Here is a 23,941-nt window from a genome sequence, read left to right on the forward strand (position 1 = left end):
CCAGTCGAGGACGAACCTCCTGAGATACCACCAAAACATCAACGTCAGCGGCGCCGCTCTAAATCGCGACGCGGAAAAGACAGCAATACCGGCACCGGAGACAATGATACTCCGGAGAACGCCGAAGACCAAGAAGACCCCATCGAACAAACATCCAAACATGATGATCGGGAGGACGGGCAAGTTGACCCTGACAAGCAAGCAGGGAACAAAGACTCGAAGGATTGTAACTATCTACCACTTTCTGAGGACGGTGTGAGCCTCGGCGACAAAGATTTTATCGTGCCAGAGGAACCCCTCGAACAAGAGCGCTTTAAGCGCCGGCTAATAGCCACTGCAAGAATCCTAAAAAAGAAGCAGCAGCAGCTTCAAGCTGACCAAGATCTGCTCAACGACAGATGGACTAATGTCCTGGCAGCCGAAGAATACGGCCTCGAACGCCCAACAAAGAGTTACCCGAAGGCAAGCTGCTACCCCAATTCGACGATGAGGGCTGGAGTCCATACCACCCGCGCGTAATGCGGCTGATGGACCTGACCAACCACCACGTGGCCGGGACAGAACGGCAACTCAAGCCAAACACCAGCCCGCACCACCTCGCCGTAAAAGCAAAGAAACAATAGCTCGGGGATACACATATGACCAACGAAGGGACCTGGAAAATAGAGCAGGTCAGACCAGATCAATCTACGGATCACGGGGGGGTGCCCCGGCGTGAGAAGACGGCTATCAAGCCTGGCGCGACAAGCATAACCACGCCCGGGCCGAAAACCACATACGGACTTCATCCTAACTGCGTCGTGACATGGCCTGATACAGAGGCGCTGCACACCCCCTATGCTTCACCGATGAGGTAATGGAGCATCAGTTTCTAGAAGGGTTTTAACCCGTGAACATTGAATCATATGACGGCACAACAAATCCCACAGTATGGATTAAAGATTTTCTTCTCCACATTCACATGGCTCGCGGTGACGATCTACACGCCATCAAATACCTTCCCCTAAAACTTAAGGGGCCAGCTAGGCACTGGTTAAACAGCCTCCCAGAAAACTCTATTGGAAGCTGGGAAGACCTAGAGGATGCCTTTAGAGACAACTTCCAAGGCACCTATATTCGGCCTCCAGATGCTGATGACCTCAGTCATATTGTCCAGTAGCCCGTAGAGTCAGCCAGAAAATTCTGGACTAGGTTCCTCATTAAAAAGAACCAGATTGTCGATTGTCCATACGTCGAAGCCCTAGCGGCCTTTAAACATAGCATTCGCGATGAATGGCTCGCTCGACACCTCGGCCAAGAGAAGTTGAAGTCCATGGCAGCCCTGACAGCACTCATGACCCGCTTTTGCACGGGCGAAGACAGCTGGCTAGCCCGTAGCAGTAATAGTACAAGTGAACCTGGAACTTCTGAAGCCAGGAATAACAACGGCAGGCCCCGACGCAACAAACACAAGCGCCGTAGCAACAATGACAATACCGAAGACGCGGCGGTCAACGCCGGATTCAGCGGCTCCAAGTCCGGTCAGCGGAAGAAGCCATTCAAAAGGAACAGAGAGGGCCCATCCATCTTGGACCGAATACTCGATTGACCCTGTCAGATTCACGGCACCCCCGACAAGCCTGCCAATCATACCAACAGAAGTTGTTGGGTCTTCAAACATGCCGGTAAGTTAAATACCGAACATAAGGAGAAAGGGTCGCCCAGCGAGGACGACGAGGAGGAGCCTCGTCCACCGAACACAGGGGGACAGAAGAAATTTCCCCCCGAAGTCAAAACGGTGAATATGATATACGTTACTCATATCCCCAAGAGGGAGCGCAAGCGCGTGCTAAGGGACATCTATGCGATAGAGCCAGTCGCCCCAAAATTCAACCCATGGTCGGCCTGTCCGATCACCTTTTATCGTAGGGACCATCTGACCAGTATCCGTCACGAAGGTTCGGCCGCACTGGTCCTCGACCCAATCATTGACGAATTCCACCTTATGCGAGTCCTCATGGACGGCGGCAGCAGCCTTAACCTGCTCTATTGGGACACAATCTGCAAAATGGGTATTGATCCGTCAAGAATCAAGCCCACCAAAACTACCTTTAAAGGAGTAATACCTGGTGTAGAGGCCCGCTGCACGGGCTCAATCACCTTAGAGGTCGTCTTCGGTTCGTCGGACAACTTCTGAAGCGAAGACTTGATCTTCGACATCGTCCCCTTCCGAAGTGGCCACCACGCACTACTCGGACGAATCACGTTCGCTCGCTTCAATGCGGTCCCACACTATGCATATCTCAAACTTAAGATGACCGGACCACGCAATGTTATAACAGTCAATGGAAACATGGAACGCTCCCTCCGTACTGAGGAGCACACTGCGGCCCTGGCAGCGAAAGTACAGGGCGGCCTTATCAAGCCAACTATTACATCGGCGGCCAAGTCCCCGGACAATGTCAAATGAGTCCGGACTTCCCCACAGTACGACAGTCCAGCTCGTTAGGAGCTCGGTTAGCAATTCGGCCTCCATCTCAGCCCCTACCAAATTGTGGCACATGTACCACGCGTACATAATTACGCACTAAAGATACCATGGGAAAGTATGGAGGCATAATAAAGATAAAGTCCACAATACGGCTAGACCCTACCGGGACACTCATATTTCCTTTTATTTTTCCAGGTTCCTTACAATCCACATCACCTTTTCGACAGTACCAAGGCCTCTTTTCGAGGCCTATCATGAAAACACCGATCGATGATCCTCTTGAAGGACAATACACCAAGGAGAAAAGCAGCGTAGACGCGTGGCAGGGTACCTGAAGGGTCTTTAAAGATCACCTCGTCCGTTTTCAGGACATACACAGCTTTCCCTTGTGCTCGGCATGTAAAATAGCCTTGTTGCTTACCGCACTATTTGTACCAATACGTTTTGACGTATCAATCAGACTATAATGGAAACAGTTTCTAGACCAACCTATGTGGTACTGGCCTACATTTTATTTCCCTATTTTTGTCCGATCGTCATGTACACCTTGGTATGACTTAAATCGCCAGGGGCTCTATTGAGCCACGTACATTTCTTAAATACTAAATAAAGTCCAAACACTTTCATAGTACAATTCGGCGTCCCGAACATAGAATTATATGCATCGGCTCCGAATCATGTCTTTGGTCAATAGTTGCGTTGCCCGGCTCCTGTGGTTACTGCCTTACGTTCCGCTTTTCCGGCTAAGGTAGTAAAGGGAGAACTACTGCGATTGTGTTTCCGGTACATCCGGACAAACACCTCAATAGAGAAAGCCGAAAACTGACTGTCATGATGCGGCAAGAGCTGGTCAGCTATTCAGTGACTGAGTATAAATCTCTTGCGATTTTTTCCGCATTACGCGACAGGCCGGCCTTCACCCGGCCAGGCATCCACAGCACCCAAGTTCAGATAATCGAACAATACTAGGGGTTGCGCCCACACTCCCATTATAAAACTCCTATGGCTAAGTGAAAGTGATAAAGCCACATACTCCGATTGCCTGGTTCGCCGCACTAACACCTCCTTCATGGACCAAGCCGATTGGGTCAAGTGTGTTTATGTGCTATCCCAAACACCCCTGTAATACCTACGTGGGGGCTGAAGCCGACGACTGGTCAACTCTCAGATATCGTAAACGGCTGCTGATAACCCACAAGTCTAGGGGATCAATTGTAGCCTCTTTCGATAAGTAAGAGTGTCGAACCCAACGAGGAGCTAAAGGTAGAACAAATATTCCCTCAAGTTCTATCGACCACCGATACAACTCTACACACGCTTGACGTTTGCTTTACCTAGAACGAGTATGAAACTATAAGTACTTTGTAGGTGTTGTTGGATAGGTTTGCAAGATAGTAAAGAGCACGAAAATAAAAAGTAGGGGCTGTTTAGATAAAGACACAACTAAAGTAAATATAGCGAGTGTGGAAAAGTGGTGGTAGGAGTTGCGAAATTGTCCCTAGGCAATTGACTACTTTACTAGACCGATAGCAAGTTTTATGTGGGAGAGGCCACTGCTAGCATGTCATCCCTGACTTGGAATTCTATGCACTTATGATTGGAACTATTAGAAAGCGTCCGCAACTACTAACGTTCATTAAGGTAAAACCCAACCATAGCATTAAGATATATTGGTCCCCCTTCAATCCCGTATGCATCAATTTCTATGCTAGGCTGAAGCTTCTGTCACCCTTGCCCTCCAATACATAGTCCTATCAACATATAACTAACCCTATGGTGTGATCCACGCGCGCGCCCATATGATGGGAACCAAAGGACAGCAACATAACCACAAGCAAATTAAATCAATCATAGCAATTCATCAACCACCAATAGGACAACGAAAATCTACTCAGACATCATAGGATGGCAACACATCATGGGATAATAATATGAAGCATAAAACACCATGTTCAAGTAGAGGGTACAGCAGGTTGCGGAGAGTGGACCGCTGTAGATAGAGGGGGGAAGGTGATGGAGATGTTGGTGGAGATGGCGGAGGTGTTGGTGAAGATCGCGGTGATGATGATGGCCCCGGTGGCGTTCCGGTGCCACCGGAAGCGAGGGGGAGAGAGCCCCCCTCCTCCTTCTTCTTCCTTGACCTTCTCCCAAGATGGGAGAAGGGTTTCCCCTCTAGTCCATGGTCTCCATGGCGTGGGAGGGGCGAGAGCCCCTCCGATATTGGATCTGTCTCTCTGTCTCTCTCTGTTTCTGCGCTCTCAGATTCTGCCCTGGCACCGTTTCTTTTATATCCAGAGATCCGTAACTCTGATTGGGGTGAATCTTTCGCCCAGATCTTTCTCATAAAATTAGCTTTCTTGCGGCAAAAGAAGAGCGTCAACCGCCTTACGGGGTGCCCACGAGGGTCCAGGGCACGCCTGCACCCTGGGGCGCGCCCCCTGCCTCATGGCCCCCTCGGGCACCGTCTCGTGTTGATTTTACTTCCCAAAAATCATAAATATTCCAAAATAATTCTCCGTCCGTTTTTATCCCGTTTGGACTCTGTTTGATATTGGGTTTCTGCGAAACATAAGACATGCAACAAACATGAACTGGCAGTGGGCACTGGATCAATATGTTAGTCCCAAAAATAGTATAAAAAGTTGCCAAAAGTATATGAAAGTTGTATAATATTGGCATGGAACAATCAAAAATTATAGATACGACGGAGACGTATCAGCATCCCCAAGCTTAATTCCTGCTCGTCCTCGAGTAGGTAAATGATAAAAAGATAATTTTTGATGTGGAATGCTACCTAGCATAATCTTGATCATGTATCTAATCATGGCATGAATATTAAGATACGAGTGATTCAAAGCCTACTAATAAAGAAATCATGTCTTTTCAAAATAACAAGGCCAAAGAAAGTTATCCCTGCAAAATCATATATTCTGGCTATGCTCCATCTTCACCACACAAAATATTCACATCATGCACAACCCCGATGACAAGCCGAGCAATTGGTTCATACTTTTTAACGCGCTTCAGCCTTTCCAACCCTCACGCAATACATGAGCGCAAGCCATGGACATAGCACTATAGGTGGAATAGAATAATATGATGGGGGTTATGTGGAGAAGACAAAAAAGGAGAAAGTCTCACATCGACGCGGCTAATCAACGGGCTATGGAGATGCCCATCAATTGATGTCAATGTGAGGAGTAGGGATTGCCATGCAACAGATGCACCAGAGCTATAAGTATATGAAAGCTCAAACTGAAACTAAGTGGGTGTGCATCCAACTTGCTTGCTCATGAAGACCTAGGGCATTTGAGGAAGCCCATCGTTGGAATATACAAGCCAAGTTCTATAATGAAAATTCCCACTAGTATATGAAAGTGATAACTCAAGAGACTCTCTATATGAAGAACATGGTGCTACTTTGAAGCACAAGTGTGGTAAAAGGATAGTAACATTGCCCCTTCTCTCTTTTTCTCTCATTTTTTTCTTTTTTGGGGCCTTTTCCTTTTTTGGCCTTTCTCCTTTTTATTTTTTCGTCCGGAGTCTCATCCCGACTTGTGGGGGAATCATAGTCTCCATCATCCTTTCCTCACTGGGGCAATGCTCTAATAATGATGATCATCACACTTTTATTTACTTACAACTCAACATTACAACTCAATACTAGAACAAAGATACGACTCTATATGAATGCCTCCGGTGGTGTGCCGGCATGTGCAATGATCTAGCGTAGCAATGACATCAAAAAACGGACAAGCCATGAAAACATCATGCTAGCTATCTTACGACCATGCAAAGCAATATGACAATAAATGCTCAAGTCATGTATATGATGATGATGGAAGTTGCATGGCAATATATCTCGGAATGGCTATGGAAATGCCATGATAGGTAGGTATGGTGGCTGTTTTGAGGAAGATATAAGGAGGTTTATGTGTGATAGAGTGTATCATATCACGGGGTTTGGATGCACCGGCGAAGTTTGCACCAACTCTCGAGGTGAGAAAGGGCAATGCACGGTACCGAAGAGGCTAGCAATGATGGATGGGTGAGAGTGCGTATAATCCATGGACTCACATTAGTCATAAAGAACTCATATACTTATTGCAAAAGTTTATTAGCCCTTGAAGCAAAGTACTACTACGCATATGCCCCTAGGGGGATAGATTGGTAGGAAAAGACCATCGCTCGTCCCCGACCGCCACTCATAAGGAAGACAATCAATAAATACCTCATGCTCCAACTTCGCTACATAACGGTTCACCATACGTGCATGCTACGGGAATCACAAACCTCAACACAAGTATTTCTACAATCCACAACCACCCACTAGCATGACTCTAATATCACCATCTTTATATCGCAAAACTATTGCAAGGAATCAAACATATCATATTCAGTGATCTACAAGTTTTATGTAGGATTTTATGACTAACCATGTGAATGACCAATTCCTGTCATCTCTCTAAATAGATATAAGTGAAGCAAGAGAGTTTAATTCTTTCTACAAAAGATATGCCCACGCTCTAACAAATATAAGTGAAGAAAAAGAGCATTCTACAAATGGCGGTTGTCTAGGTGAAGAGAAACAGGCAATCCAAACTTCAAATGATATAAGTGAAGCACATGAAGCATTCTATAAAGCCATACTCAAAAGATATAAGTGAAGTGCAAAGAGCATTCTATAAATCAACCAAGGACTATCTCATACCAGCATGGTGCATAAAAGAAAAATGAAAACTAAATGCAAAAGACGCTCCAAGACTGCACATATCACATGAACGAAACGAATCCGAAAACATACCGATACTTGTTGAAGAAAGAGGGGATGCCTTCCGGGGCATCCCCAAGCTTAGACGCTTGAGTCTCCTTGAATATTTACTTGGGGTGCCTCGGGCACCCCCAAGCTTGAGCTCTTGCCTCTCTTCCTTCTTCTCACATTGAGACCTTCTCGATCATCGAACACTTCATCCACACAAAACTTCAACAGAAAACTCGGTAAGATCCGTTAGTATAATAAAGCAAATCACTACTCTAAGTACTGTTGCAAACCAATTCATATTTTGTTTTTGCATTGTTTCTACTGTAGTATAACTTTTTCATGGCCTAATCCACTGATATGAATCGATAGTTTCATCAAAACAAGCAAACTATGCATCAAGAATCTGTCTAAAACAGAACAGTCTGTAATAATCTGAACATTAACCATACTTCTGGTACTTGAAAAATTCTGCCAAAATTAGGAAAAATAAACAATCTGTATAGAAAGACAGTGCAAAAAGAATTAGAACCATTTGACATTCCAATAAAAAAAATGAAAAATCGTGCACTACAGCCAAAGTTTATGTCCTGCATTGTACAAACCAACAAGCATTGTGAACATCCTAAAGCCAAACCTTGGCACATTATTTTTATTTCTAAACTTTATAAAAGCACACAACAGAAATAAATGACTCTCTAAAACTTCCGGGTTGTCTCCCTGGCAGCGCTTTCTTTAGAGCCATTAAGCTAGGGATATAGTGCTCAAGTAGTGAATCCACCCGGATCCCAAGGTATATCAAATCCAATTTTAGTTAGCAATGAGTTGGCATTTAGTAGTGAGCACAAGGCAACATATATCATGCAACAACGAAGTCTAACTCTCTTCCTATGCATCGGCATGTCATAAAAGAACAATTCATGCACACAAAGTAAAGGCCAATGCATAGTATAAACAGTTTCTTGCAATTTTATCGTGTTGGAAACATAGAGAGGTGGAGATATAGTTCCTCTCTCATAATAATTGCAAGTAGGAGCAGCAAGCACATGCATATTATATTCATCAAAATCATCATGTGCAACAGTATCAGGCAACCCATCAATATAATCCTTAATAAGGGTAAACTTCTCCGATAGAGTGTAGTTTGGAGAATTCAAAAAGATAATAGGACTATCATGTGTGGGTGCAATAGCAACAATTTCATGTTTAACATAAGGAACTATAGCAAGTTCATCTCCATAAGCATAATTCATATTGGCATCTTGGCCACAAGCATAGCAAGCATCATCAAAAAGGGATATTTCAAGAGAATCAACGGGATCATAACAGTCATCATAGTAATCATCCCTCGGTAAGCACGAAGGGAAATTAAACAATGTATGAGTTGAAGAGTTACTCTCATTAGAAGGTGGGCACGGGTAGCTAATCCGCTCTTCCTCCTTTTGTTCTTCGCTCTCCTCATCATCTTTTTCATCCAATGAGCTCACAGTTTCATCAATTTCTTCTTCCATAGACTCCTGCAAAATATTAGTCTCTTCTTGGACAGCGGAGTAGTCCTCAATATATGGTTCAACATAGGCATTAGAAGCATAATTATCATAGCAATATTTAAGTATGGCAAAAATTTCAGATTGGTAAAGAGTAGCATCATACTTTTCAATCAAAGAAGCAATTTCGTAAGCACCCTTAAAAGCAACAAATTCTTCAATTTGTTGAACATCATAGTAATTATAAACACCCTTAGCATACGAAGATACGATTCCATTATTACTAAACTCACATTGATAGGGAAGGTGTTTCTTAGGGTTTTCAGAACAACAAGTAAAATCATATATTTCACATAAATTCCAAGCATAGCATTGCAAACGATGAATTTGGCCCAGTAAAAGTTTCCCTTTTACAGATATACGGTCTCGCACATAACATGCATGCTCATCTAAAGATTTGCCCTCAACTAAGCTAGTTGGGGTTTCAGCACGAGCACATAGGGATCGAAGATGATCCAAGTAAAAAGCTTCAGGAGTGTGATAGATTTTCAGTGGTTCTTCAACCATTGGTTCAGTAGGTACAACTAATTTTTTTGGTATTTTGCGTTTCCTACCCATAACTAAATATAGAAAACAACTAAGAACAACAAATAAAAATTACTTAGTGATAAAGCAAACAAGCACACACGAGAATATTCACCCCACGCTATTGCTCCCCGGCAACGGCGCCAGAAAAAGGTCTTGATAACCCACAAGTATAGGGGGTCAATTGTAGCCTCTTTCGATAAGTAAGTGTGTCGAACCCAACGAGGAGCTAAAGGTATAACAAATATTCCCTCAAGTTCTATCGACCACCGATACAACTCTACGCACGCTTGACGTTTGCTTTACCTAGAACGAGTATGAAACTAGAAGTACTTTGTAGGTGTTGTTGGATAGGTTTGCAAGATAGTAAAGAGCACGAAAATAAAAAGTAGGGGCTGTTTAGATAAAGACACAACTAAAGTAAATATAGCGAGTGTGGAAAAGTGGTGGTAGGAGTTGCGAAATTGTCCCTAGGTAATTAACTACTTTACTAGACCGATAGCAAGTTTTATGTGGGAGAGGCCACTGCTAGCATGTCATCCCTGACTTGGAATTCTATGCACTTATGATTGGAACTATTAGCAAGCGTCCGCAACTACTAACGTTCATTAAGGTAAAACCCAACCATAGCATTAAGATATATTGGTCCCCCTTCAATCACGTATGCATCAATTTCTATGCTAGGCTGAAGCTTCTGTCACCCTTTCCCTCCAATACATAGTCCTATCAACATACAACTAACCCTATGGTGTGATCCACGCGCGCGCCCATATGATGGGCACCAAAGGACAGCAACATAACCACAAGCAAATTAAATCAATCATAGCAATTCATCAACCACCGATAGGACAACGAAAATCTACTCAGACATCATAGGATGGCAACACATCATTGGATAATAATATGAAGCATAAAGCACCATGTTCAAGTAGAGGGTACAACGGGTTGCGGGAGAGTGTACCGGTGTAGATAGAGGGGGGAAGGTGATGGAGATGTTGGTGGAGATGGCGGAGGTGTTGGTGAAGATCGCGATGATGATGATGGCCCCCGGCGGCGTTCCGGCGCCACCGAAAGCGAGGGGGAGAGAGCCCCCCTCCTTCTTCTTCTTCCTTGACCTTCTCCCTAGATGGGAGAAGGGTTTCCCCTCTAGTCCATGGTCTCCATGGCGTGGGAGGGGCGAGAGCCCCTCCGAGATTGGATCTGTCTCTCTGTCTCTCTCTGTTTCTGCGCTCTCAGATTCTGCCCTGGCACCGTTTCTTTTATATCCGGAGATCCGTAACTCTGATTGGGGTGAATCTTTCGCCCAGATATTTCTCATAAAATTAGCTTTCTTGCGGCAAAAGAAGAGCGTCAACCGCCTTACGGGGTGCCCACGAGGGTCCAGGGCGCGCCCCCTGCCTCGTGGCCCCCTCGGGCACCGTCTCGCGTTGATTTTACTTCCCAAAAATCATAAATATTCCAAAATAATTCTCCATCCGTTTTTATCCCGTTTGGACTCCATTTGATATTGGGTTTCTGCGAAACATAAAACATGCAACAAACAGGAACTGGCACTAGGCACTGGATCAATATGTTAGTCCCAAAAATAGTATAAAAAGTTGCCAAAAGTATATGAAAGTTGTATAATATTGGCATGGAACAATCAAAAATTATAGATACGACGAAGACGTATCAGCTGCACAGGAGGAAACATTTTAAAATAAAGCAAGCAACATATCATATATAAGTCTTGTTGCATAATACATGATTGGACAACATAGATACATTCATTCAAAAATGATGTCCTTCGAACACTGGCCCTCTACAATGCGGGATCCTTCTAGGACATCATCGAAATACCGCTCCGGCATGCGGTGCTCTTTACCTGCGGGCGGTCCCTCGGTCGCGAGCTTGACGTCTTTCATCTTCGCCCACTGCACCTTGACACGGGCGAAGGCCATCCGTGCACCTTCGATGCAGACCGACCGCTTTACGGCATCAAGTCGGGGACATGCATTGACCAGCCGCTTCACGAGCCCAAAGTAACTGCTGGGTATGGGTTCGGCAGGCCACAGACGGATTATAAAATCCTTCATGGCCAATTCGGCCATCCTATGCAGTTTGTTCAGCTGTTTCAGCTAATCGCTGAAGGACACCGATGCTCTGGCACAAGGTATTGCGACGAGAACAGCTTCTCCGTTGTGCTCCCCTCTTCGGCTCGGAAGAACTCCGCGGCATCAGCAACACTCCGGGGCAGATCCGCAAATGCTCCTGGAGAACTTCAAACCCGGGTCAGTAAGATGTACCTTCTCCTCGCAAATTTGCTCTGCATATTAAAGGCCTTACCTGCCGCGATCTGTTTCGCCTCTTGGATCTCCCGGAGGGCACCCAGGGCCTCAGCCCGGGCCTCCTATGCACCTTGGAGGGCCTTAGCACGTTCAGATTTTTGATCTGAAATTTTCCGCTCTAAGGACTCACATTTTCTTATAACATCCTTGAGCTCTTGCTGGACTTCTTCCACCCTTGACTCATGTCTTAGGCGGGCGGCTCGTTCCTGCTCCGCCTCTTTCTTGGCCTCGGCCAGCGCACTCTTGAGGGTCTCGACCTCAGACGCGTCAGCTATGAGCAAAGTTATAACACTCATTCAGATGAGAAATTATTGCTGATATTATTTCAGATGCATTTTCGGTATCACATACCTTGCTTTTCCGCTAACTTCCGCCTCAGCTCAGACGCTTCGGCGGCATGGGAAGCTAATGCCTGCATCGCAGCCTGTTTGATTCAAATAGATATGTATGTTAATCTCCTGTACGAGTCATTAGATCCTCTGTTCGGCCTTTCTTTGTGAACACCGAACATAGTCTTAGGGGCTACTATCTATACACAGACATTTTTCTTATATAGCTAAAAGGCATTATATACATACCTCAAAGCCTCTTAGAAGGCTAGTGTAGGCCTCGTTCAATCCGCTTTTAGCAGACCGAACCCTTTCAACCACCGTACCCATAAGGGTACGATGTTCATCCACAATGGTGGCATTCTAAAGCGCTTCCACCAGTGTATACGACGCCTTCGGATTGACAGAGGTCGCCGGTGGGATTGGCGCACCCCCTTCTTTCAAAGGAGGCTGCTCACCTGATACCGGAGCCGTATGGGTCTCCAGAATAATATTCAGTTGGGGCCGAATTGGGCATGGCCCCCGTCGCCAGTCTCCATGGGGGCCGATTCCCCCGTGTTTCCGATAGCAGAGGTATCGCCCTCTGGCGCCACCATGGCGGCTTCTCACACCTCTCCCTGACCCGTAATGGTCCTTCGGGACAACACTTCGGCATTGTCCGTAGCTTTGGGGGAGGAGGCCGGCGGAGGCGACCCGCTATCCATCACGTTCAGATCTAGTGAATTCCCCGAAGATGAGGATTGCTGGGGGAGGACGCGAGCCGGACTGTAGCATGAAATTCAGTATATTAAAATCACAAGGCAGAAAATCGGATGGATATATAAGTACAAGTGCCTTTGGGGTACTTACGATCCGGCCAGGGGCTTCGGCCTGGGGCGCCACTCATCGGCGTCTGATTCGGAGTCGTCCGTGAGGGAGATTCTCCCTTTCTTGGACGCCTCCGCCTCCAGATCCGCGGAAGCCCCCTTTTTTTCCCCCCTTAAGGGGAGAATTACTCTCTTCCTCCTCCCCTTCGTCTTCGTCAGGGGAGGAGTGAGTATCGGTGTCTTCGAACACTACGTCTGAAGCACCTTTACGACGGAGGCCACTTTTGGCCTCATTGCCCTTCTTCTTGGCCTTATTTTCCGGCGCCTGATATGGTGCCGGAACCAGCATCCTCGTTAACAGAGGGATGGCTGGGTCTTCGGGTAGCGGAGCCGGACAGTGAATCCGCTCCGCCTTCTTCGTCCAGCCCTGTGGGAAGAATGGAAAGCTTAGTATGCCCCTTGGATTCACAAATATTAAAGTTATCATAAAAACTTACGGGAGATGCTGCGTGAGTACAGTCGAGGCCGAGGTCATCGGTCGTTTTCGGCCACGTCTTTTGGGTCTTGAACAGCAGCTTCCACATGTCTTCGTGCTTCGTGCCGAAGAACCGCTGCAGGGTCCGGGGACCGGCCGGGTCGAACTCCCACATGTGCTGAGTCCGGCCTTGGCAGGGGAGAATCCGGCGAAAGAGCATTACCTGGATCACGCTGGCAAGACTGGTATTCTTGTCTACCATACTCTTGATGCGCTTCTGCAGCATCGTCACCTTGCCGGATGATGCCCAGTCCAGGCCCTTATTGAGCCAGGATGTCAGCCGTAGTGGAGGCCCAAACTTGAACTCGGGAGGAGCGGCCCATGTGGAGTCACGAGGTTCCGTGACGTAGAACCACTCCTGCTGCAACCCCTTCACGGTCTCCACGAAGGTGCCTTTGGGCCAAGTGACGTTGGGGAGCTTGATCACCATGGCGCCACCGCACTCCGCGTGTTGACCATCCACCACTTTTGGCTTCACATTGAAGACCTTGAGCCATAGGCCGAAGTGGGGAGGGATGCGGAGGAATGCCTCACACACGACGATGAACACCGAAATGTTGAGGAAGGAATTCGGGGCTAGATTATGGAAATCTAACACGTAGTAAAACATAAGGCCGCGGACGAAAGGATGGAGGGGAAACCCTAATCCGCGAAGGAAATGAGGGATTAATACTACCCTCTCATGGGGCTTCGGAGTAGGGACGATCTGCTTCTTGGCCGGAAGCCGATGGGCGATTTCCTTGGCTAAGTACCCCGCTTCCCGGAGCTCCTTGATGTTCTCCTCCGTGACGGAGGAGGTCATCCACTTGCCTTGCGCTCCAGATCCGGACATGGCTAGAGTGTTTTCTGGGGGCGGAAGGGATTGAAGCTTGGGCGCTTGAGCTCGAGGGCGGATGGGCTGAGGAAGAAGGCATGGGGTGAAAAGGTGGATTCTTATCTCCTTATAAAGGCAGTGAATATAGAGCGCCCCCCCACGAGCCTTAAACTCGCCTATTCCCAAGGGGTTGTGTGAACGACACGGTTGGATTACCCAAACCCGTATTGATGAGAATCCCGTGATAAGGGGACACGATCTCTGTTTTGACAAAACGTGTCACCGGAGGCTGCGTCTCGAAACGCGAAACGGGAGATTAAAAAACGATTCGAAATAATAAAGAGGCTAGACGTAACGTCTCGCCAGCAAAACTATCAGTGAAGACATATCGTGTTTTTTGATTAAGTATTATGCCCTTGTGGCAATGAGGTTGTGACTGTTAAACAGATCCGGACATAGTTCTTGTTGATCAACTACTTTAAAGTACTCGCCGCCTTGCAATGCCGAAGACAATCTGCGCGCCGGACACATCGTCATTGAAGCCTGGTTCAGGGGCTACAGAGGGAGTCCTAGATTAGGGGGTCCTTGGGCATCCGGGCTATGTGACATGGGCCGGACTAATGGGCCTTGAAGATACAAGATGGAAGGCTTTCCCCCGTGTCCGGATGGGACTCTCCTTTGCGTGGATGGCAAGCTTGGCATTCAGATATGAAGATTCCTTTCTATGTAAACCGACTCTGTACAACCCTAGGCCCCTCCGGTGTCTATATAAACCGGAGGGTTTGGTTCGTAGAGGCAATCATAACCATACATGCTAGACATCTAGGGTTTAGCCATTACGATCTCGAGGTAGATCAACTCTTGTAACCCCAATATTCATCAAAGTCAATCAAGCAGGAAGTAGGGTATTACCTCCATCGAGAGGGCCCGAACCTGGGTAAACATCGTGTCCCCGTCTCCTGTTACCTTCGATCCTTAGACGCACAGTTCGGGACCCCCTACCCGAGATCTGCCGGTTTTGACACCGACACTAACCTATTGACATAGTGCCCAGTGCCAGTTGCAGTTTTTTGCTTGTTTTTTTACTTCGCAGAATATAAGTACCAAACAAAGTCCAAATGCCATGAAACTTTTTGGAGATTTTTTTCTGCCCAGAAGACAACTTGGGAGCCAAGGAAGTACCAGAGGGAAGGCCCGTGGGGCCCACAAGACATCAGGGTGCGCTAGAGGCCTCTAGCGCACCCAGGTGGGTAGTGGGGCCCACGAGAGTCCTCTCCACCACCTCTCAGCTCTATAAATACCCAAATATTCCATAAACCCTAGGGGAGTCAACGAAAAACAATTCGAGCCGCCGCAAATTCCAGAACCACGAGATCCAATAAAGAGCCCTTTTCCGGCACCTTGCCGGAGGGGAACACGATCATGGAGGGGTTCATCATCCTCAGTGGTGCTCCTCCGATGATGCGTGAATAGTTTACCACAGACCTACGGGTCCGTAGGCAGTAGCTAGATGGCGTCTTCTCTCTTTTTGATTCTCAATACAATGTTCTCCTCGATGTTCTTGGAGATCCATTTGATGTAATGACTTTTTGCGGTGTGTTTGTTGGGATCCGGTGAATTGCGAGTTTATGATCAGATCTATCTATGAATATTATTTGAGTCTTCTTTGATTTCTTATATGCATGATTATTATAGCATGTATTTCGTCTTCGAAATAATTTGGTTTGGCCAACTAGATTGTTTTTTCTTGCAATGGGAAGAGGTGCTTTATGATGGGTTCGATCTTGCGGTGTCCTCACCCAGTGACAGGAGGGGTAGCGAGGCACGCATGTATCATTTCTATTAAGGATAAAAAGATGGGGTCTATTCCTACATGAATAGATCTTGTCTACATCATGTCATCGTTCTTATTGCATTACTTTGTTTCTCCATGAACTTAATACACTAGATGCATGCTGGATAGCGGTCGATCTGTGGAGTAATAGTAGTAGATGCAGGCAGGAGTCGGTCTAGTAGTCTTGAATGTGATGTCTATATACATGATCATTTCCTTGGATACCGTCATAATTATTTTCTCTTCTATCAATTGCCCAACAATAATTTGTTTACCCACCGTATGCTATTTTCTCGAGAGAAGCCACTAGTGAAATCTACGGCCCCCAGGTCTATTTTCTATCATATTGTTTTCAGATCTATTACTCCAAAAACCCAAAAATACATTGCTGCACTTTTTCGTTATTTATTTTATTTTGTGTTTTTGCTAGATCTATTTATCCAATCTCATACAATTTAATCTACCTCAATACCGAGGAGGGTTTGACAACCCCTCTTACGCGTTGGGTTGCAAGTATTTGTTATTTGTGTGCAGGTACCGTTTAGATAGTGTTGCTTGGTTCTCCTACTGGATTGATAACCTTGGCTTCATAACTGAGGGAAATATTTACCGTTGTTGTGTTGCATCATTCTCTCCTCTTCGCGGAAATACCAATGCAGATACAAGTGGGCTCCACAAGGCTCCGTCTGACCTAATTTTAGTTTTATAAATTCTCAGATAGTGGGAGACCCCCAGAGAGCCACCTAAAACACTTTTTCCAGCACCGCAAGTTTCTGTTCTTCCACGATCCCATGTGGAGGCCTTTTCCGGTACTCTGCCTGAGGGGGAATCAATCACGGAGGGCTTCTACATCATCCTTGCTGCCTTCCGATGATGTGTGAGTATTTTACCACGGACCTACGGGTCCATAGCTAGTAGCTATAGATGGCTTCTTCTCTCTCTTTGATCTTCAATACCATGTTCTCCTCGATCTTTTTGGAGTTCTATCTGAAATAATCTTCTTTTGTGGTGTGTTTGTTGGGATTCGATGAATTATGGGTTTATGATCATATTATTCATTGAAAGTAATTGAGTCTTTTCTTAACTTTATTATCCATGATTAAGATAGCTTTGTATTTCTCTCTGATCTATCCGTTTGGTTTGGCCAACTAGATTGATTTATCTTCACTGGGAGAGGTGCTTTGTAGTGGGTTCAATCTTGAAGTGCCTCACCTCGTGATAGAAGGGGTAGCGAGGCACATATTGTATTGTTGCTACTAAGAATAAAATGATGTGGTTTATTCATATTGATTGAGTTTACTTTGTCTACATCATGTCATCTTGCTTAAAGCGTTGCTCTGTTTGTCATGAACTTAATACCATAGATGCATGCTGGATAGCGATCGATTGGTGTAGTAATAGTAGTAAATGCAGGCAGGAGTCAGTCTACTTGTTACAGACGTGATGCCTATATGTGTGATCATTGCTATGAATAGCGTCATAACTATGCGTTTTTCTATCAATTGCCCAACAGTAGTTTGTGTACCCGCTGTATGCTAAGTGTTCGAGAGAGAAGCCTCTAGTTAAAACTATGGCCCTCAGGTCTACTTTTACATATTATAAAAACCAAAAATACCTTACTGCAATTTATTTACCTTTTTTGTTTTGCAATTTATTTATCTTTCTACCACTATCAGAATTAATCCTTGCAAGTAACGAGTTCAAGGGGATTGACAATCCTCTTACTCGTGTTGGGTGCAAGTATTTGGTTTTATGTGTGTAGGTACTAAAGACGGGAATTTGTGTGGTTCTTCTATTGGTTTGATAACCTTGGTTCTCACTGAGGGAAATACTTATCTCTACTGTACTGTGATACGTCTCCAACGTATCTATACTTTTTGATTGTTCCATGCTATTACATTATCAATCTTGGATATTTATATGAATTTTTGTGCTATTTTATATCATTTTTTGGGACTAACCTATTAACCCAGTACCTAGTGCCAGTTGCTGTTTTCTACTTGTTTTTGGTTTTTCAGAAAATCTGTACCAAACGGAGTCCAAACGCTACGAAATTTTTTGACGATTTTTTTTCTAGACAAGAGATACCCTAGAAGCTTCGGGAGGAGACTAGACGGCAAATGAGGAGATGACAAGGCAACAGGGCACGCCCTGGGGGCGCCCTGTTACCTTGTGGGCCCCTCATGGCTCCGTCTGACCTAATTTTGCTTTATAAATTCTAAAATATTGGGAAACCACCCGAGAGCCACCCGAAACACTTTTTCCGCCGTCGCAAGTTTCTGTTCTTCCGTGATCCCATCTGGAGGTCTTTTTCGGTACTCTGCCGGAGGGGGAATCGATGGCTTCTACATCATTCTTGCTGCCTTCCGATGATGCGTGAGTAGTTCACCACAGACCTATGGGTCCATAACTAGTAGCTAGATGGCTTCTTCTCTCTCTTTGATCTTCAATACAATGTTCTCCTCGATGTTCTTGGAGTTCTATCCGATGTGATCTTCTTTTGCGGTGTGTTTATTGGGATCCGATGAATTATGGGTTTATGAGCTGAATATTTATAATAAGTAATGAAGTCTTTTCTGAACTTTATTTGCATGATTTTTACGGATTTGTATTTCTCTCGGATCTATCCGTTTGGTTTGGCCAACTAGATTGATTTATCTTCAGTGGGAGAGGTGCTTTGTAATGGGTTCAATCTTGCGGTGCTCTATACCCCAGTGATGGTAGGGGACAAGAAACGTATTTGTATTATTGTCATTAAGGGTAAAATGACGAGGTTTATTCATATTGATTGGGTTTACTTTGTCTACATCATACTATCTTGCTTAAGGCGTTACTCTGTTTTTCATGAACTCAATACCATAGATCCATGCTGGATAGCGGTCGATTGGTGGAGTAATAGTAGTATATGCAAGCAGGAGTCGGTCTACTTGTCTTGGATGTGATGCCTATATACATGATCATTGCCTTGAATATCGTTATAACTATGCACTTTCTATCAATTGCACAACAATAATTTGTTCACCCACCGCGCTATGTGCTCGAGAGAGAAGCCTCTAGTAAAAACTATGGCTCCCGGGTCTACTTTTATCATATATAAAAATCCAAAAATACCTTGCTGCAATTTTATTTCCTTTATTTTGTTTTGCAATTTACTTTTCTATCTATCACTATCAGAATTAATCCTTGGAAGTAACGCGTTCAAGGCGATTGACAACCCTCTTGCCCGCGTTGGGTGCAAGTATTTGATTTCGTGTGTGTAAGTGTTGTTCATGAGCCTTTGTGTGATTCTCCTACTGGATTGATACTTTGGTTTTCATTGAGAGAAATACTTATATCTACTATGCTACATCTCCTCTCCTCTTCTCCAAAAATTCCAATGCAGCCACAAGTAGCATACTGAATCTCACCTCCTCTTCGAGGAAAATCCCAACGCAGTTTACAAGTAGCACGCCCTACTCCGACGTGGCCATCCACAACCATGAATGGAAGTCCCTCAACCATCGATGGTACACCATCCAAGAGGCTGTGTCCAAGTATTGCGGGCACTTGAAGCATCTCATCGCACGGTGGCCTAGCGGTGCACAAATCACCGAGCAAGTAAGTTGATCACTACCCGGATATGCTTTAATTTTCTTGATCACTAGTCGGGCATGTATTGTTTTGTTGCTGGCTAGACGGATATGCATTGTCGGCATTGTTTCACTTTGTAGCCTACTCATGCTTGTGTGCTGTACAAGAAGTTGGAGAAGAAGTTCTTCATTGTCATGCATTGTTGGTTGAAATTGAATGGGCAACCGAAGTGGAACCTTTTCATTGTCAAGACCGCTGCCCAAGCCAACGAGGAAGAAACCGCTGACCCTACCGACCCAACCCAAGAACTGCCGAAGAAGGTTAGAACAAATTTATGGGGGAAGAAGTGGGAGGAGGAGAGGGCGAAGCGAGAAGGTGCGGTGGCCAAGCTGACGGAGAGGTTCAAGGACATCTTGGCGAAGAAGGTGGAGGCATGGGTGAGGCGCTCGAACATCAAGAAGGAGAAGAAGGCGGAGAGGTTCAAACTGTTGATGGAGGCGACAGACAAGAAGCTCAAGCTCGAAGAGAGGAGGACCATAATCAAGGAGAGGAAGGACGCGCTCGAGGAAAAGAGGGTGAAGATCGCCGCTAATGCGGAGGACGCCAAGATGCTAACCTTGAATGTCGACTCTTTGGATGCCGATGCAAGAATGATCGTGCAATCCGTCCGCTACCAGATGTTACATCGACAGAAAGATGAGTTTGCGGCGGCGGACTATGAGGACGCGGTGGAGGCGGAGGCGGCCTACGCGACGGCGCACCTCCATGATCGGGGAGCAGCTGGCTGGGATTGTTGATCCGGCAGGGCAGAAATGCATGGACTACCAGACTGATATTCTTTTGGATTTGGCCATGTAAAAACTAAACATATTTACCTCTTTTGGGTTCTGATCGTGCATGCGATCCGACGTTGGTGTGATCCGGCGCGCTGTGTGGATCAGAGTACATTGGAATTTGAATTTACTGACGGACATATATAGGATATACTTGGATGGCGGCCTCCCGCATTCATGTCCGCGGACGGATGTGGAAATTTGTGTGTTACCGTTAGAGATACCCTAAGGTCTAATGCATTTTTCGAGATTGCTTTTAACCACGGGTTAGAGCAACAATATGTGGCATACATGTTACATATAGCATTACCGTTAAATTCGTATACGAAAAGAGTTTATAATGATCTAATTGTTATATCATACCTCTCATGTATTTTTAATCTCATCAATGATCAAAGACAACCTTGAAAAACAATTAGACCCTATGTATTAGGATGGAGGGAGTGTAACTTTCTGGTGTGCCATATTTCTCCCTTCCTTTTCCTGAAGACAAAGAAGAAAACCATTTGGTGTGGTGCGGTGGTTGGTGAGGCCAGAAAGCCAATTGGTGTAGTGGTTGGTAAAGGCAGACAGCCCCATATAACCCTTTTCCCATCCTCCCTCCAAAGCATTCCTCATCGCTCAGTCGCCCGCTCACACCAAAAACAACCACCAGCAGTAGCTCGGCTCCGGAGAGGCAGAGTCAGAGGCAAACATGGGCTCCACCGCAGCCGACATGGCCGCCTCCGCCGACGAGGAGGCGTGCATGTATGCTCTCCAGCTCGTCTCGTCGTCGATCCTCCCGATGACGCTCAAGAACGCCATCGAGCTGGGTCTCCTGGAGACCCTGGTGGCCGCCGGCGGCAAGCTGCTGACGCCCGCCGAGGTGGCAGCCAAGCTCCCGTCCACGGCGAATCCCGCCGCGGCGGACATGGTGGACCGCATGCTCCGGCTGCTGGCCTCGTACAACGTGGTGTCGTGCACGATGGAGGAGGGCAAGGACGGCCGGCTGTCCCGGCGGTACGGCGCCGCGCCCGTGTGCAAGTTCCTCACCCCCAACGAAGACGGCGTCTCCATGGCGGCGCTCGCGCTCATGAACCAGGACAAGGTCCTCATGGAGAGCTGGTGAGCTAGATCGATCACTCCAGCATCCCCTGTTTCTTCCATACTTTGCCCATTTGCTGCGGCCGGCTATCATGCGGGAGTGCCCAGCCGGCAGCATAACTCTCTCTTTAACATCTCTCTCTCATAAAAAAAACTCTCTCTTTAACAAATTGAGCTCCAGCAGCATGTAATAAATAGTAGTTGTAGTAGTACTAAAGTTAGCACGAGCTAGAGAACCCCGAAGAGTTCATCTAGAAACCGAAAGATTACGTATCAGATACGGCAGTCAGCTTCAGAAGCAGACAAGCAGAACCGAACCGCATGGTGGTGACTTTTCTTGCCTGAGATTTCTCGCAGTAATAATAGTCAACAACCAAAGGACGAATTTTGGGTTCGCAGCCCATTAACTAGAGGACTTTTCTTGTTTAAAAAAGATGACTTTTCATGTTAAAAACAAAACTAGAGGACTTTTAAGCCGGTGATACAGCAACCCTTTTGTCTCTGTTTCAAAAGATGTGGGAACGAGTTGTTGGAATAAAATGTGTATGTGAATGCTATTTCCAGGTACTACCTGAAGGACGCGGTCCTTGACGGCGGCATCCCGTTCAACAAGGCGTACGGGATGTCGGCGTTCGAGTACCACGGCACGGACCCGCGCTTCAACCGCGTCTTCAACGAGGGGATGAAGAACCACTCCATCATCATCACCAAGAAGCTCCTCGAGGTCTACAAGGGCTTCGAGGGCCTCGGCACCATCGTCGACGTGGGCGGCGGCGTGGGCGCCACCGTGGGCGCCATCGTCGCCGCCTACCCGGCCATCAAGGGCATCAACTTCGACCTCCCCCACGTCATCTCCGAGGCGCCACCGTTCCCGGGCGTCACCCACGTCGGCGGCGACATGTTCCAGAAGGTGCCCTCGGGCGACGCCATCCTCATGAAGTGGATCCTCCACGACTGGAGCGACGAGCACTGCGCGACGCTGCTCAAGAACTGCTACGACGCGCTGCCGGCGCACGGCAAGGTGGTGCTCGTGGAGTGCATCCTGCCGGTGAACCCGGAGGCCACGCCCAAGGCGCAGGGGGTATTCCACGTCGACATGATCATGCTCGCGCACAACCCCGGCGGCAGGGAGAGGTACGAGAGGGAGTTCGAGGCCCTGGCCAAGGGCGCCGGCTTCAAAGCCATCAAGACCACCTACATCTACGCCAACGCATTTGCCATCGAGTTCACCAAGTAGATCCATGCCAACCGTCCACCGCTCGCTTTGAGACCATCTTCTTCTTCCTCGCTGGCGCTGCTGAATATGTACTTTGGCTTGCTGTTTCCTCTGTTTTCCTAATTTTGTCATCCTAGCTCTGAATCATTCTGAATGCTACTGGTTGTGCCGTCGATCTACCCATTCGAAATGTACTGTACTATTAATAGTGCTGCTCTTAAAGGTTGCATGTGATGCAATGACATGATTTCTCTCCTTTGTTGATTATAGGAAGAGTATATGAAGTGAAGTGTTATTGATCTTCCTCTGTAAGAGCATCTTCAATAGATGGTCCAAAATTTGGTGGTCCACCGCAAAAAGTGCATTTTGAAGCTCCGAAAAAAGCTCAACTCCAACAGATAATCCAAATTGATGGTCCAAATTTGCAACTCCAATAAATGGTCCAAAATGAAGATGTAAATTTCTTAAAACGACATACTACTAGTTCATTCAACATAGTTCAAACATCAAATTCAACATAGTTCAAACATCAAATTCAACATAGTTTCATACATGAACTTCAACTACTACTTATTCAAACTACTAGATAAACTACTCCTCATCGTCGGAGCTGCGGAACTGCGCCCAGAACTCCTCCTTCATCGGGTCGTCGCACCCCTCCTCCTCCTCCTCGTTCGAGAAGTCTGCCCAGTCATCCTCGGAAGAGGACTCGATGGGGATCACCGTCAAGGGACCGGCCTCGTCCTCCTTCTTCGGCTCCTTCTTCTTCTGCTCCGCCTCACGCTTCCAGTAGTACTCCAGCTCGGCCTGGACGTACTCCGGATGCTCCCGAGCAAACCTCGCCATCGCCTCATCGTCGGTCTCGCCAGCACTGACGACAACCGATGGCTTCTTCGTCTTCTTTTACTTCGTCGTGATCTCCTTCATGTTGATGCCCTGCGGCACAAGCATCTCCGCTTCCGCCCGAATCTCGATCTCTGGGAAGTTGAGGTGCGACCGAGGCCTCTCGGCACGCCACACCGCCACGTCGTAGGCACGCGCGGCCTCGTGGGCGGAGGGGTACGTGCCGATCCACCAACGCTTTCCGGCGTCGGAGAACTCCACACCCTAGTTACCGGAGGGCTTCTCCCTCACGCCGAAGAAGCCCGACTTGCCCTTCGGTGTCTTCTTCGGCGCCATCGGAGAGCGGTGGAGCGGCAGCGGCGTGCGGCCGGGGCGGTGGCGGATGGAGCCGTGCGGGGCGGCGGTGGCGTGCGAGGCGGTGGCGGACTGAGCTACGGCGGGCGGGCGGGC

General features: G+C 46.9%; 1 protein-coding gene and 1 pseudogene across 1 annotated transcript; one reads left to right on the forward strand and one right to left on the reverse strand.

Moving 5' to 3' along the window:
• The first annotated feature begins 20,950 nt into the window (after positions 1–20,950).
• LOC123164941 (flavone O-methyltransferase 1-like) lies at positions 20,951–22,915 on the forward strand. The gene is made up of 2 exons (XM_044582561.1): positions 20,951–21,453; positions 21,997–22,915. The coding sequence occupies exons 1-2, from the start codon at positions 21,044–21,046 to the stop codon at positions 22,667–22,669; spliced, it is 1,083 nt and encodes a 360-aa protein (XP_044438496.1). The 5' UTR covers positions 20,951–21,043; the 3' UTR covers positions 22,670–22,915.
• Positions 22,916–23,239: 324 nt separating this feature from the next.
• LOC123165080 (ethylene-responsive transcription factor ERF084-like) lies at positions 23,240–23,827 on the reverse strand (annotated as a pseudogene).
• Positions 23,828–23,941: the final 114 nt, after the last annotated feature.

This window comes from Triticum aestivum, chromosome 7D (assembly GCF_018294505.1).
Source record: "Triticum aestivum cultivar Chinese Spring chromosome 7D, IWGSC CS RefSeq v2.1, whole genome shotgun sequence".
NCBI classification, from domain to species: Eukaryota; Viridiplantae; Streptophyta; class Magnoliopsida; order Poales; family Poaceae; genus Triticum; species Triticum aestivum.

Coding starts and splice junctions, on each gene's coding strand:
- LOC123164941 (XM_044582561.1), top strand. CDS start 21,044: ATGGGCTCCACCGCAGCCGACATGGCCGCCTCCGCCGACGAGGAGGCG. Junction 21,454..21,996: donor AAGGTCCTCATGGAGAGCTG/GTGAGCTAGATC, acceptor TGCTATTTCCAG/GTACTACCTGAAGGACGCGG.